The following is a 17,382-nucleotide window of genomic DNA, read 5'->3' as shown; positions in this document are numbered from 1 at the left end:
CATCAGTAGGGACTGTACGTTTCAGTTCATGGAAAAAATTGCTTTGGCAAAGGAATCTGCGAACGCTGATCATGAAAAGCGCGCATCCAAGGAGTCTCAGGCCCCGATTAAAACAGATTTAGAGGAAATATATTATAATCAAAATCCAGGTACCTCTCGTCAAAATCGGGGTAAGTCAAAACCTAAATATACTTTTAAAAGAGACCACCGAGAAAAAGGGGCTCTACCAAAATGTTCGGTGTGTGGGCGTGCAAATCACGTTTTTTCTAACTGTGCTTATCGTAGCTGTTTCTGTCACAAATGTGGAGTCAAAGGCCATTTGGCACCTATGTGCAAGAAGGTATCAGGTCATAATTTCTTGCAAGAAAACCTTTTGCAAGACTCATCTGATGAGAATGACGAGATGTGCTTTAACATTAAGAGTAATTCTTCATCATATTATAATAAGTTGCGTTATAATTCTGAAGGTAACGAAAGGCCTATAATTATTAAGCTATTAATTGACGGTTTACAATTTGATTTTGAAATTGATTCTGGATTTGCTTATGCGGCTATTTCTGAAAATTTGTATAAACATTATTTTACAAAATATGATTTGATGTTGTAATGATCTGTCTCTTAAAGATTATGTGGGTGTATCATTTAACTCCTTAGGTTATCTTAACCTAAATATTATTTATGACGACAACAATTACATTTTAAAAACATATGTCATTAAAAATTGAGGACCTCCATTAATAGGGCGTAACGGCTTAAAAATGTTGAACATTGGTTTATGTAAAATAGATAGTAACAATAGTAATAGGTTGTTATACGTAAATTCGGAGACCAAGCTTCAATATTTATTAAAACATTTTGGTCAAATTTTTGATGGTACTCTGGGCACTTTCAACAAGTTTAAAGTAACCCTTAAGTTAAAAGAAAATGCTATTCCGCGATTTTTTAAACCACGTCCTGTTCCAATCGCGCTTAAGCCAAAAATTGACGAAGAATTAGATCGTTTAATTAAAAATAAGGTATTAATTCCGACAGAATTTTCTAAATGGGCCACCCCTATTGTTCCCATATTGAAGAAAAATGGTGGTCTAAGAATTTGTGGAGATTTTAAGGTAACCTTGAATCCACAACTGGAATTTCAACAGTTTCCGCTTCCGCGAATAGAATATTTATTTAGTCGGCTGGAAAGGGGTTTAAAATTTTGAAAAATCGATTTGTCGGAGGCATACCAGCAAATTCTTCTGGATGAAAATTCTACAGAGTTGGTGACAATCTCTACACATAGAGGTTTATTTTCTTATCAGAGGCTACCCTTCGGCATTCATTGTGCACCCTCCATATTTCAAGTTATTATGGAACAGCTATTTAACGGTATACCGGGCGTTATAGCGTTTCTTAATGATATTCTAATAACGGGAAAAAATTACCTTGAATTTTATTTTTTTGAATTTGTTTTTTGAATTTTTATTTTACCTTTGTTTTTACAAAATTAAGTGAATGCGGCCTTAAAGTAAAAAAAAACAAATGCAGCTTTATGCAAGACTCTTTGACGTACATAGGCCATCGAATCGATAAATTTGGGCTACACAAAACCCAAGAAAGAGTAGAAGCCGTCATTAAAACTAAAAATCCTTCAAATATTACAGAACTGTAATCATTTTTAGGGGGGGTAAATTATTATGTTAAATTTTTACCAAATGCATCAACAATACTCTTCCCCTTATATAATTTGTTAAAAAAAAAACGTTCCTTGGGAATGGTGTACAGAATGTCAAAATAGTTTTTCTAAAATTAAAATTTTAGAAATTTAAATCAATTAAATGTTTTTTCTTTCTCCATCGGTTCTGGCTCATTTTGATCCCAAAATACCCATTAAACTCTTGGTGGATGCTAGCAGTGTAGGGCTTGGAGCGATTATTAGTAATTTTTATCCAGACGGTTCTGAGAGGCCAATCGCTTTTGCTTCCAGATTATTAACTAAAAGCGAATTAGGTTTTTCACAAATTGAAAAAGAGGCTCTAGTCATCATTTTTGGAGTAAAAAAATTTTTTCAATTTTTGTATGGGACAAAATTTACCTTGTATACCGATCACAAGCCCCTTTTAGCCATTTTTGGAGATAAAAAAGGGCTACCTGTTTTTGCAGCTAATCGCCTACAAAGGTGGGCGTATATTTTATCATCATTTAATTTTGAAATTAAATACGTCAACACAAAAAAGAATTACTCGGATTTTTTATCTCGACTAGGAACTAGTGTTGAAAATATTCACTATTATTATAATAGTAGTTCCATTGTGTTTTTATCAAGTGACAATGATAAAGTGTCATATTTAAATTATATTCAAAATTCCAATTTTCCAGTAAGTTTTTTGAAAATTAAAGAGAAAACTGGTAAAGATCCTATTCTTAGCAAAGTTTTTTTTTTATGGTAAAAATGGCTGGCCTAAAACTTGTCCTTCTGTAGACCTTAAGCCATTTTTTATAAGAAAAAACGATGTATCTATTGAACACGGTTGTTTAATGTGGGGGTATCGTTTAATTGTACCTTCAAGTTTTCAAACGAGTATTTTGGAAGAGCTACACTTAACCCACATTGGCATTGTCAAAATGAAGGCTTTGGCTCGCTCATAGGTATGGTGGCCAAAAATCGACGAGGCTATAGAAAATATTGCTCGGCGGTGTAAAATTTGTTCAATGTATGCGGATAAGTCACCTAAACCTTCTTTGATAATGTGGGATTGCCCTAAAAATGCCTGGACTCGTTTGCATGTAGATTTTTTTGGCCCATTGTTTAATAAAACATTTTTAGTTGTTGAAGACGCCACATCCAAATGGTTGGAATGTTTTATTGTGCAAAATATGTCTTCTTCTAAAACAATACAAATTCTAAGAAAGTTATTTTCTCAGTTTGGATTGCCCAAAGAAATAGCTACAGATAATGCACAAACTTTTTTGTCTGTTGAATTTAGTTCTTTTCTAGAGAGTTTGGGTATTATCAACAAGACGGGTGCTCCTTTTCATCCAGAGACTAATGGATTGGCGGAGTCCGTTGTTAAAATTTTAAAAAGAGCGCTTATTAAAGGTTACAAAGATCATAAAACTGATCTGCAACTTATTTTAGATACGTTTCTTTTTCAATATCGCAATACGCCTCAAACAACCACTCTAGAATGTCCATCCAAAATTATTTTTGGTCGCTCTTTACGCACTAGATTTGACTTATTGCTTCCTTCCACCGAAAATGTAGTTAAAAATAAACAGCATAAAATGGAGAAAATTTTTAAAAAGGTTCGAGACATATCATTTTGTATTGTAGAAAAAGTGTGGGCTCAAGATTATCGTCCAAATGCAGACAAAAGTAAGTGGTGTCAAGGGGTTGTTCAAGATATTCTTGGTCGAAGAACTTACGTAATAGAGGTAGATGATGGAATAAAATGGAAGAGGCACCTCAGCCAGTTAAAAAAAAAATTATGTAACATTTCAGCCTGAACATAATAAGACAAATAAAACCATAATTCCAAGATCTACCTCGATTGATAATAATAGTTTTAGCTCTAGTGAAGATAAAGTGGTGGTTTTATCATAGTGATAAATCTGATTTAGAAAGTGATTCGGGTACACGTGTGTTGCGTAGACGTAGCAAAATCAAAATGCCGGATCGTTTGCAAGTGTCTTAGTTTAGAAGACAGTTAGGTTTGATGTTTGACTGGTTGATGTTTTTTTTTTCTTTTTTGTTATTGGGGGAGGGTGTTCTATATCCGTTGTTTATTTACATTACACCGCATAGCTGTATTATTATTTGTTACCTTTTTTTGCCGCCTCGAAACCGACGGCATTTACGGAATTTATTGTATCTCTTAGTTAGTCGAAAATATACTTTCGTAAATTAAGGTTGTGTATTATTTCAAATTAAATACATACACATTAATTATTTTGTAAACAACTACAACCTACTGTTAACCTACCCGGTGCTGGTACAATTAGTCCAGATATCATTTCATCACTAATCCCTGGTGGTTCAGTCGGTGGAGGTGGGCAAACTAAACTTTCGATGATATCATCGGTGGCTCTCAACATACCGTTGATATCAGGCGGCTCAACCCTTGAGGATCTCATCATCATGCATAACGAAAGTTCTTCTTGCAGCACACTCTCCAGATACATCATATCAAGGTCAGATACTATCGAGCCGTTGATCACCATTATTTCGTCGCCTTTGATAATACCTAAGAGAATAAGGATACTGATTTTCATCAAAATTCTTGTGTTTTTGTAAGTGTAAAAGGTGGATATAGTAAGTAATCTAAAATCTCATTAAATTACCGTTTTGCATAGCAACGCTTTTATCTTCGACTCGGCTTACATAGCAGCATAACTCATCTTGCCTATCGGCGTTTTCTACTAGTTCAGCTTCTACACTAAAACCCCACATTTGTTCCAAAGTACTTCGCGAAAGTTCTACTTGATACAAAATTTTAACACAAACTTCTACGATTTCGTGAGTATGAATCTGTAAGGATATTTAAATTTAAACAAATATATCTAGATTTTATCCTTACAAACTTACATAAGTTTCTATTAAATCGCTTCGATGAGGTACAAAATAATTATGGTCTTCCATATCTTTACGTTTTTTGACACGAATAAAATGCTCTGCCGGGTTAAGGTTCTTTCGAGCGCAAGCGCTAGAGAGAAACTCCTCCACGGACATCGATTCTCGTACGAATACGGTTGCTGTCATTTGATCTGGTAATGATACTTTAAAGGATTTTTCAGAGTCCTCGCGGGAATTTACCTGAAAAAATCAAAGAATATAAAAATATTTGTAGGCATACGCATCTAATAGATATTCGTTTATATATACATTATTGTGCAAAAAGATAGCAACATCGTCATTTACCCTTAAATAACCATCAACATTTGATTTATCAGTAAGATTTGTACGTGATTTTAAAAATATTGTATGCTCAACTGTAATTATAATATTCATTTCTTTAGATCCAGTAAATAAAGTACACAAATTATTTTATATAATTTTATTTTTCAAAAATATAGCAATAATTTACGTATACTAGATTTTATTATATAAAAGTAAAACAGAATAAGAAAATATTTATTATTTAGTATAGTAGCCCTTCTCCTTAATAACATCTGAAAGAAAGAAAGAAATAAAGAAAATGTGCTATATTACGTAAGACAAAACAAAATCTTGTGTACAAGCATCCTAAAAACTAAAAAATTCCAAATTTACTTTAAATTTCAAATAAACATAACATCTAAAACATTTTACCATAAAATTTACACAAATTACCAAAATTAATTATAACAGATTGAAAAAATTTAAAAAAAAACATATTTTTGATAAATTTGATTAAGAAATAAGTAAAGCTGTCAATAAAGCAGAATTTACAGGAAGTAAATTAAAATATTTAATAGGAAACAAAACTAAAACACTAAAATGATGTCAGAGCACAGGTCAAAAGGTATCATTAAAAAAAATCGTCAAGGCTATAATATGCCCTGTATAATAAAAGTGATTTTAATTTCTTTTTGAATTTCTTAACTTCTAAAATTTGTCTGATACATAGAGGAACATGGTTGTAAATTTTTTTGCTAAGGTATATAAGTGAGTTCTTGGTGGGGGAGGATGTAGGGATTGGTAAGGGAAAATCGTTAACCTGGCGAGTCATATGACCAGTGTTAGAGGGAGGTTTAGGACATTTATGAATAAAAGTAGCTGTTTCTAAGATAAAAAGAGAAAAAGAGTTAGGATTTTTTGAGATATAAAGAGAGGTTTACAAGAATCTCTCAGCCCAGCGGAACAAGGTATCTAACTGCCTTTTTTGAATCACAAAAATTATGTTTAATAATCCCTTGTTGCTTAAACCTCAAAAAGCCAAACCATAACGAAGATGGGACTCAATAAGAGAAAAGTACACTGAACGTGCAACTACCCCTCCCAGCTCATGCCCCGCCATTCTTACTGCAAAGCATCCAGAGGATAATTTTAATGCAAGATTTAGGATATGATCTTCAAAGCGAAGGCGACCATCAATGGTAATACCAAGTAACTTACAGCTTTCTTTGTATTGCAAGGGGGAGTTTTCACTAAACATAAGGCCCTGAACGTCACACTTAAATCCCATAATAAAGGTTTTGCCAACATTAAATACAAGCCTGTTTGCAGCACACCACTCCGATAAAATCTTAAGATCCTTAAAAACTTGAACTCTAACATTATAAGAATCTCTATGATTCCATAAAATGGTGGTATCATCAGCAAACTGAACCACTTTGCCCTGCAGTTTTAATAAACCCAAATCATTTACATAGAGCAAAAATAATAGTGGTCCTAACACTGAACCCTGAGGTACTCCAGTTTTAAGGGATCTGGAATCGGATAAACATCCAGATACTGTAACTCTTTGGGTACGATTAGACAGATAGGATTCCAGCCATTGCAATGCCACACCTCTAAAGCCATAATTATTGAGGTTAGACAGCAGTATTCCATGATCTACACAATCAAATGCCTTGGATAAATCGCAACACACTGCCGCCGCGGACTCTCCAGAATTTAAGGACACATAGACACTCTCCAAAAAAAAGTCCCTTTTCCCGCTTGAAATCCAAACTGATTTGCAGATAAAATGCAATTATGTTGCAAAAAAGACAAAATTCTGATTTTTGCAAGTTTTTCAACTATCTTGGAGAGGGTAGATAATATAGAAATTGGACGGAAATTACAAGGCTCACTCAAATCTCCACCCTTATAAATAGCGATAACCACTGCCTCTTTCAAACATGCTGGAAAGATGCCATTATGAAAGGAATTGTTTATGGCAGAAGCTAAGGCACTCAATGCTGAGTCAGGCAAAAGGAGTAGTAATTTTGATGATATTCCATCAGCTCCAGCTGATTTATGGTTTTTTAAGCTTTTAATTGCATCTTTAATGTCAGTAAGGCTAACAGGATAAAAGAAAAAAGAATTTTGAACTGACACTTGTTGAATATAATGCAAAGGATCAATATTAGTATTCACATCCTTGAGCAATAAATGAGGAATATTACAGTAATAATCATTTAAACTATTTGGTCTTACTTCTGGTTCTAAAACTTTCTTGTGAGAATGCCTGAAGTCATTTATAATTGACCAACATTCTCTCTGCCGATTTGAGGACACATTCAAGTGGTCACTATAATATTTAACCTTTGCTGCTTTTATCGTCTTTCTGTATAGACTACGATATTTCTGATGATAAAGAATAATGTTTGCATTAGTTGTATACTTGCACAACTTAGCCAAAAAACGAAGGTTTTTAGCTGAAGTTCTGAGGCCTGCTGTGACCCATGGTTTTCTATTTTTCAGTTTAAGCCTCTTTTTAGGAAAAAACACTGATTGATCTTGTCACATAGCACATTAAATAACAAAGTAAACGGGTCAGGAGCCATTTTAACTGCATTCCAATTAACCAAAGCTGTAGTAGAAGAAAAAGCATTGAAATTTGCTCTGCTGAAAATTCTTCCTATATAATGAGATGAAGGAAATACAGTGTTGCATGGAATCCTAGCGAGAATGGCTTCATGGTCAGAAATACCAGATGAGAGTACTCTACATGACACATCATTTAAATTTGTACACAAATAATCAATAGTAGTTGCAGATGAGGATGTTATACGTGTGGCTGAAAGAACATGCATCTTTAAGTCATAAGATTTCAATATACTTAAAAGGGATGTATGATATGATAACAAGCTTACATCAGTGAAACTAATATTAAAGTCACCAGCCAATATAACTATGGAGTGTAGAGACAATTGGGATAATAGAGAATCAAATCTGTCCAGGAACATACCAATATCTCCTGTGGGTGGTCTATAAACACAAAGAACATATAAATTAACTTGCTTACAAAAACAAAGGGAGAATTCAAAAACCTTCTCCAACAGAAAGCTATCATACTTATTAATTTTACAGAAAAAAGCTTCAATTGTTTGTTTAACTAAAATAGCTGTTCCTCCATGTATGGAGTGTTGCCGACAAAAACTTGATATAGGAATATAATCAGAGATTAAGAAACATTCGTTAGGCTTTAACCAGTCCTCAGTTAGTAATACAATATCAGGAAAATCACATGAATCAAGTAAAAGATGAAGCTCGTCCATTTTATTTCTTAGAGACGGTATATTTAACACGTTAACTGCCACAATACAATTTTTTTTTATCCCATGAGCCAAAAGCTATTTCTTATTTGTTTCACTTCCAAAATAATATTTTGTTTATGTTCGTCAAAAATTAAAAAACCTTGCATTTAACGCCAATTAGGTATACAAAAATTTCATGTGCTAATCATTACATTTTACACGCCAGGCCACGCTTTTTAAATTAGCATTGATTTATATGGCTACTGAGAATCACCCGCGAGCTACAGGCATAAATACAATCGTTTTCCTGTGAATCACAGCTGATTCACGTGGCATAAACTAATATGCTACCTGTGAGACACACTTGATTCACGTGGCAGTTAACGGGTTAAAAGAAAACTACTGAAACTTTTCGCATGCTTATTTTCAATGTTATTTATAGAATGTGAGTGAGCTTCACCTTCTGTGTATTTATCTATAAAAAAGAATCCCTATCACAGTTGGTATCTAGAAGTCCAGGTTGATTACTTGGTTTTATTGTGGACACATTTTTTGATGAAATGCTACTTTTGAAATGTTTTAAAATATGGGTATACAGTAATGATGCCAAATCTGATCCAAAGTTGCTGGCATCATTCGACTCTAAAATTCTATTTAGATTAATATTATTTGCGTGAAATATTCTATAGAGAGCCTTATTGCTAATATAAATTACATTATGGTTTGGATACATGTAAGAGCTTGTCACTAAACTATTGCTATACTGTAAATGTATAAAATTTTTTTAAATATCGAATGATGAGCAAATACCATTTAACGTTAAAGTTAACATATCATTTTCTGTAAATTCCTTAACCATAGATGATGCAGTATAAATCAGCATATCGCTTTGACAGTATTACTTCTTTCAAAGTTTCTCTTACTTTTTTAAACAGTGCATCAATATTAGAAAACATTTGATATATAATTTTGGTCTTTATTGAATTTAAAACTGGAGACTATGATGGCCAATACATGACATTGATTTTTTTATCATATAATCAAGTTTTAATATACTGAGAAGCATGCCTCGGATCATTATCATATTGAAATATATTTTATTGTTAATAAAAAAAAATTAAAAGAAACAAGCCATGGTATACAAGGGGGTTTAAGCTTTATGCTTTTGCAAAAAAGTAAGTCTCAGGGAAAAATAGGAGAGCCTTGCATCACATATGTAAATTTGCCGTGGACAATTATTTATTTCAGGTCTATTTCAATAATTATAGGAGGATTTACAGGAACACTATTGTTGTTCCTAATGCTTTATACTATCATAGGAGAATTGATGAGTCACCTAATAAATCAAAAGAATCATGGCATATTATTAACTAGCTGATGGGAAAAAGCCGCACAACTCTTGAATTGGAATCCAATTATGTGCATAGACACTAAACTCTTACTACTCTAACATTGCTTTTGAACTCACCAAGAATGTTTTTAGTAGATATACAGCTCAGGATTATATGAGACATGTAAATGTCAAGGAGACATTTTTCTCTATTCCTACTAATATTTTGGAGGCGAGAGACATTATGAGAAAAATTAAAAATAAAACATCAGCAGGTTGGGATCATGTCTCTTTAATACTCTCGGCATTACCACCCAATGCCTTCAAGCATTTGTAGATTCATTAAATGAATCTTTCACTTCAAATACATTTCCCAATTACCTTAAACAAGCAATTATTGTTCTGGTTTATAGGGAGGGAGACTGCAGCAGTCTTTCTAATTTTCAACCGATATATATAACGACCTACCATATTATATTTTACCATACCATATTTTAGAGAGATTTAACATTCTAAGCACAGTACAGTTTGGATTTCAAGAGGCCCACAGGTGATGCTATTTTCTTTAATTTTTTTCAATATCTTTATAGCATGCTTAATTCCGATGAAGTTGCTGCAGCAGTGTTCTGTCACTTTCCTAGAATTTTGACTGTGTGGATCACAGAATACTGTTGTTGAAAATGAAGAGATATGGTTTTATAGGGTCTTTCTTTGGGTTGGTTCAGCTCCTATCTATCGAGTCATGTTCAAAGAGTTAATTTGATGCACAAAAAAAACGACGCCGCATCTGGTTGTAGTTTAATTTACACATCCAAAAATTGTTGTCGACTATGATAGTGAGTGTGACAACAAATAAATAAAAGCAATTATCCCTCAGAATCACCCAATGAAAATTTTGAAGTTAACCAATAAATCTTAGCAAAATTTTCTTCACAGTAAGGTAAAAAAACATGTTTACATGTGCATAATTATAGAAACTATTGTTATATTGTTTAAAATTGTTTAAATTTTAATATTTTTATTGTTAAGTCAGTCACAACTATATTGTTGTGACCGACTTGAAATCTAAAAGAAAAAATATAACAAGATTTAAACTTAATTTCTTTTAACTGCCATAGAAAAGTTGGATAAACATTTTTATTCATTTATTCAATCAATATACGGGAAACCCCATTTTACAAAAGATTTGGTTACAATATTAAATAAAGTAAAAGATGTACAATTAACATAATAAAAGTACTTTCACGAACATAATTAGACAGTCATCAAAACATATACACAAGAAATAAACACAATAAGAAAACAATAATTTAAGATATTTGACCCTGTTGACCAATAAATCCAGAGAGTGAGCTTGCAAATGGATCAAGTTCAGGGTGAGAGTTTAAATAGGCAAGACTACGACAGATTGGAGAATGTAAAGAATAGTTGGAGTGACAGATTGGTAAAGCAAACAGTTCATGTCTCCTTAGGGTGCGTGCAGGGACTTTTAAATTAAAGCTGTTGATGAGAGCAGGGCAATCAATAAGCCCATGAATAACCTTATACATAAAGCTGAGGTCACTTTGAATCCTTCTAGATTCCAACGATTGAAGTCCCAATATTGCCTCCATGTCAAGTAGGTTATCCTGCATATTCAACTTGTAGGAACAGTACCGAGTAAACCTCTTTTGGACTCTTTCAAGTTGCATTTTGTGACAATTATAAAAAGGAGACCAAATGATCGAGGCATACTCTAAATGACTTCTAACTAATGAACAATAAAGTATCTTCAAAGTAGATATAGACATGTCACGACAAGTTCGTAAAACAAAAGCTAACATCTGAGAGGCCTTCCCCTCCACAAGATCACAGTGTTCCCCAAATTTGAGCTGAGTATCAAAGACTACTCCTAAATCCTTCATTGAGTCAACAGAACTAAGTACTATGTCATCAATAGTGTATATATTATTCATTTTATTTTTAAGTCTAGAGAATCCAATTGAGTAGCACTTATTTATATTTAAAGAGAGATCATTCATATTAGCCCACTTTACAAAAGAAGTAAGATTGTGTTGTAAGATATCAGAGTCCCGCTGTGACTTAATAACACGGAAAAGTTTCAAATCATCTGCATATGCTAAGTAATCACAGTCAGTTAAACACGTTACAAGGTCAGTCAGAAATAAATCAAAAAGCAATGGGGAACAGTGTCCCCCTTGAGGAACTCCAGAAGTCACCAAGATACTTCCAGATTCAGAATCTCCAAACCTAACACGCTGCTCACGACCCAGCAGCATGCTTCTAAACCACCTTAGGGATCTTTCACTAAAGCCAAGGGAACTAAGTTTTGTTAGTAATAACTGATGACTGACCCTGTCGAAGGCCTTTGAGAAGTCAGTATAAATTGAATCCACTTGATAACCATTCTCGAAGGCCTCCAGCAAGGCAACCTCATATAAAACAAGATTAGTAGAGGTAGATCTACCACTAATGAACCCATGCTGCCTCTCATCAAACACCCCCTTGCATGCCCACCTAACCTGATCACATATAATATCATCCAAAATCTTGGGAACAGCAGACTGCCTTGAGATGCTTCTATAGTTCTCAATGCGATCCCTCTCTCAAGACTTATACACAGGGATTATATAGCTTAATTTCCATATATTTCGAAGCTCACCCTCTGATATAGATCTATTAAACAACAAAAACAAAGGAAGTGATATACTATATTTAAGTCTGCTTAACATGTACTCAGGTATCTTATCAGGTCCACAGGAAGGTTTATTAGGTAATTTAGAGACAGAGTTTATCAAATACCTCAGACAAGCCAAAATCACAAATAGAAAAATCAAGCCTATTCTCTAAACTAAAAGTGGGAGTTCTTACATTACTGTTGCAATAAACATTAGAAAAAAAATTAGCGAATAAATCAGCTAAATCTTTACTATTATCTGCACTTTTGTTATTATAAAACATACAGGTAGGTAGATTGTGAGATTTTCTTTGCTGGTTAACAAATGACCAGAACTTTTTCGGGTTATCAGTAATATTGCTTTCAGTGTTGATTAAATAGTTGTTATAATCTCGTCTGGCCAAAATCTTACCTTCAGACCGCATTGCAGCAAATAATTGAAAATCCTTCTGGTAGCTGCTTATTCTATATTGTTGGTGTGCTTGCTTTTTCAATATTATTTTTGTCCTCGATTCAGAGGTAAAGTAAGAAGGAAAATTGGAGCTTCTGTACACTTTAGTTGGAACAAACATAGCTAGACCCAGATTAATGATTTCATAAAAAGTGTCACTACAGAGTTGAATACTCTTATCCTGAAAAAGACTACCCCACTGTATACTGGAAAGAAAGCTGTTAAATCCAACATAATTGGCATTTTTGAAATCAAGGTAAGTATGCTCTACTTTCAATTGAGGGGGATGCATAAAACCTATCTCAGCATAAGGAATATGGTGCATACTCTCAGGCAACAGATAATCAATAGCTCGCATAAAATTGGTTTCTTTAAAGTGACTGAAAACTTAATCTAAGTAAACATTACGTCCATTAGGAACAGAAATTAATTGCTTAAGATCTAAAAATGTAAAGGACTCTACTAAACAGGTTGCATGGCTTACAGGCTGACCAATTGCAGTTAATCGATCTTTATGGCTGCCCCATGTGACATGTGGCAGGTTGTAGTCTCCACACAGAACTAATTTGGATGATGGATTATTGTAATAAATTTGCTCTACAGCATCACAGTGGTGTTGATAAACATCAAGGCCAGAACTAGGAGGGATATAAACTCCTGCAAAAATAAGTTGGGTACCTCCATAATTGCAACAAACAAACAAATGTTCAACAGATTCAAAATCAGTCCTCACTAGCCTGGGACAAAGTGAGCTCCTGACAAACATCACGACTCCTCCTCATTTAAATGTATTTTACGATTTTGCCACTAGTAATCCGTTGAAGTTTAAAAAATTATTTGTTAATATTTTTAAAGTAATTTTTTTCTTTGTTTTATTTATAGATAAGGCATCAGATTTGGTTCCTATTATTATATGTTGGATTACTAAGTCTTACTTTAAGTATGTTCTTATTATTTTACTATTAAATATAAATTTTGTAATAAAATATGTTATTTGTTTGATTATGTTAACCCATATTCTTTTTTTATGTACAACCTTAAATATACAACTTAAAAAGATTAAAAAAAAAATTTATTCACTATTTAAATGAGGATACTTTAGTATTCTGTATAAATTAAATGCATGATCAAATTATCCCCAAAACAAATATATGTTTGATAACATTTTTTTTTCAGGAATTTTTTGAAATTATGTACATTTTCAGCATCTTTTTTTTTTAGTATGAATTTGTATGGTAAAACAAATATACCATGTTTTTTTCTAATTACTATGACCACATCACAAAATAAAATACTTCAAGTTTTCACAAGTAAAGACACTGTTCGAGATGCTTATTTCATTGCTAACAATTAAAAAAGACTTGAGAATTGGAATTTGTGGTATAAAATAAGATTTTAAATACTCCTCAGAGGAAAAAGTCATGTGGCAACAGGTCAGTAAATCTTGTAGGCCATTTAGTATGACACCTTCCAATTGATCTTACCAGAAAATGTGTATCCAAAAATTACCTTACAGAAGGGTATAATGTGGTCTAACCAAGTTAAAAGATTTTGTTTTTATGTTATAGAAATATGGGTTAGCCCAGACAGTATTTTAACAGAAAGCTTTGCACTGTTAATATTTAATTCCAGAATGTATAGTTTACCTAAAAGTGATGTGTTTTTTTAAACTTTACCTGTGGGTTATAGGTGGCTTGTAATTATAAACATACCAAGATTAACCAACTTAAGAGATTTCTATACCAGATAGTACCTGGTATAGCTTAGATTTCTAATGGGTTGTACCCAGTCCTCCCCCAACTGTATTGTGATCCCTGATCTTCATGTTTTTTAGTCTTAGAAAGGCCTTTTAAAAGAAGAGACATGACTTGTTGTGCAATAAGCATGTTAAACTATGTTAGAGTTTCCCATAATTTTCCAGGCAAGCCCAGTATTCTTGGGCATGTGTGGTCAACACTTGTTCAGATGTTTTCATCTAAAATACCTGGTCTTGAGGACTGAAATTAAGTTTGGTTTTTTCCATATCCAGTCTCCTCTTGTTCATTCATACCATTTTCTCGATGAAAAACTACATCTCTTTTTGAGTTTTCTCAATTGCATTTTTTTGACCCGAATGCTAATCCCGAAGATGGCTTGTTGAAATTTGTGTTGCAAAATTCCTGCCGTAGATATAGAATGCCCCAGGTTCACCAAGTACCATTCCGATGCGGAGTGCAAGTTGAGATTACCGATACCGACATTCGTTGCAGTAGAGTCGTACCGTACCGTGCAAGCACAGAACACAATATTTTCCGGTTTTTCATTAGTAATTCTTTTTATTGTGTACATATTTTGTTCTTGAAACTTTGTGATTTAGGTAAGGGCAGGTGCACTGTATGTGTGTACCTAAACAGCGTCTGACCGATACCCAGCAACCAAAATCGAGAACGCAGCATATGTCGGTTGCCAGCCGCCAATACAGGGTGTTTCAGAACTATGGGATCAAGCTTCTAGGGGTTTATCAAATACCCCTTTTAAGAATTTAAATGAATATTATTACTATGATACTATGTACTTATACTTATTATACTATAATAACTTATATATTTCTGCTTGGCTTTGGTATTGATATCCCGATTCCCGAGAGGATCAAACCATTGAAATTGTATGTTTGGCTGTTTCGCTGTTCTGTTCGACAATCTGCGGTTAGATGGCGGCAACTGCACTGTAATCTTTTATGTAGGTGCACGCCGGATTCGTTTCAAACCGGTTCAAGATCTGACGTTACACTAACAAATCCATAGTGCACCTACACCTGGGTATTATAGGTTTTGGGATCAGGTGCACCGCTCCGAAATGGCGAACTAGGTCCAAAAGAGCAGGTGCAGGTCTTTTATACCATCACTACTAGGGGTTGTTCAGTGCAACAGTAGAATCCATTTGAGTATACAGGGTGTCCCGTAAATAACGGTCCAAATGAAAACTCTTAATAGATTGGACTATTTCCAATCAGAATAATCCAACATAGCTCTAACGAAAGTGTTACGGTTTTCGAGATATTTTGATTTTTCTGAAATTTTAAGAAATACCTACCTGTAATCAGTTTTTTTTGGTGTGTCACTAAATAAAAAAAAAATCACAATTTCTTCGGTTGGATATTATTTGCCGATAGATGCGCTTTATGATGCGTATTAAAATTTTTCAGTTATGCAAATATTTTTCACAGGACAAATTTTTGAAATTGCAATATTGGATTTTTTTTCTTTTCAAAAAGTTTGAAGTCCTATGACGCAATAAAATAATAATAGAATCTTGGTGCCCATTAGCGTAAAAACTTATTTATCCCATGCCGTAGTAAAGACAAAAACTTTTTGAATTTTTTGTTAACCTCAAAAAAAAAATGGTTGTTTTAATGCCGAAAGAACTATTTTGTGAAAAAAAATCGTTTTTTTTTTATGTAAATTAATTCGGTTTATTTGTGTTTTGCAATTTTACAAAAGGTGTTCAAAATGGCCACCACCTGCTGCTATACACGCCCTACACCTTTTTATAAAGGATCGCTAAATCCGTTGAGCGTGGCCAGCTCTATTTATCTCTTGAGCAGCAGTTTGGATGAGCTCGCGCAGATTTTCAATGTTTTGTATGGGTCTCCTGTATACAATTTCTTTGAGGCATCCCCAGTAAAAAAAATCAAGAGGATTTAGGTCAGGTGACCGTGGGGGCCACAGTATAGGTCCTAGACGTCCGATCCATCGGTTAGGGTAGGATTCATTTAAAAAATTTCTAACTTGCACACCGTAGTGCGCAGGACATCCGTCGTGTTGCAGCCACATATTTCTGTGAATGTCTAAAGGAACATTTTCCAAAAAAAAAATGGAGATAATCTTCAGCATTGAGATTTTGCGGCAACTCAAACGATCCTATAATTTCACCATTATAAATCCCTGTCCACAAATTGATTTTAAATTGGTATTGCGATTTATCTTCTCTATTAATAATATTATGTGGATTTTTCATTTGCCAGCTATGTAAATTATGGAGATTCAAAAATCCATCTTTGCGGCAGGTTGATTCGTCGCCCCACAAGATATTTTTAAACCAATTTCCATCTCGCATCCTTCTCAACATCGTACGACAAAACTCTACTCTTGCTTCATAGTACCTTGGTTCGAGAGCCTGAACGCGCTGCACATGATACGGATGGAACCCATAAGTTCGTTTTAAAATTTTTTGAACTCTGCTTTTGGATATACCTGTATGTACGTCGTTCTATGGCACATACCAAAGTACTGGGATCCGTATCTTTCTCCTTCAAAACTTCCTCTTCTCCTTCTAAATGCGGCCTACCTTCACGAGCGCCACCTACGCCTTTTCCAGGAAATCTTCCTTCGAGCACCCTGATAAAAACTCGGTGGTCTGGATGACGAGCGTTAGGGTTAGGCATTCTCTGTATAATTCAGAGGCTGCCCTGGCGTTTCTTAAGACATTCGCAGAAATATGTGGCTGCGACACGACGGATGTCCTGCGCACTACGGTGTGCAAGTTAGAAATTTTTTAAATGAATCCTACCCTAACCAATGGATCGGACGTCTAGGACCTATACTGTGGCCTCCACGGTCACCTGACCTAAATCCTCTTGTTTTTTTTTATTGGGGATGCCTCAAAGAAATTGTATACAGGAGACCCATACAAAACATTGAAAATCTGCGCGAGCTCATCCAAACTGCTGCTCAAGAGATAAATAGAGCTGGCCACGCTCAACGGATTTGGCGATCCTTTATAAAAAGGTGTAGGGCGTGTATA

General features: G+C 34.1%; 1 protein-coding gene across 7 annotated transcripts in view; it reads right to left on the bottom strand.

Annotated features, from left to right (window-relative positions):
• The window catches only part of LOC126745640 (protein still life, isoforms C/SIF type 2), a 252,589-nt gene that overhangs the window by 92,287 nt on the left and 142,920 nt on the right, over positions 1 to 17,382 (bottom strand). For 6 of the 7 annotated variants that reach the window (XM_050453574.1, XM_050453573.1, XM_050453570.1 and 3 more), the window contains 3 exons: positions 4,565 to 4,792; positions 4,321 to 4,507; positions 3,963 to 4,223 (listed from right to left, as the gene is read on the bottom strand). In XM_050453574.1, the coding sequence (XP_050309531.1) occupies positions 3,963 to 4,223; positions 4,321 to 4,507; positions 4,565 to 4,792 (676 nt within the window). The remainder of the gene's footprint in view (positions 1 to 3,962; positions 4,224 to 4,320; positions 4,508 to 4,564; positions 4,793 to 17,382) is intronic. The other variant, XM_050453571.1, reaches the window with a different exon arrangement.

The sequence above is a fragment of the Anthonomus grandis genome, chromosome 16 (genome assembly GCF_022605725.1).
Source record: "Anthonomus grandis grandis chromosome 16, icAntGran1.3, whole genome shotgun sequence".
NCBI lineage: Eukaryota > Metazoa > Arthropoda > Insecta > Coleoptera > Curculionidae > Anthonomus > Anthonomus grandis.
Note: the sequence above shows the minus strand (reverse complement) of the source record. Positions and strands in the feature narration are given on the sequence as shown.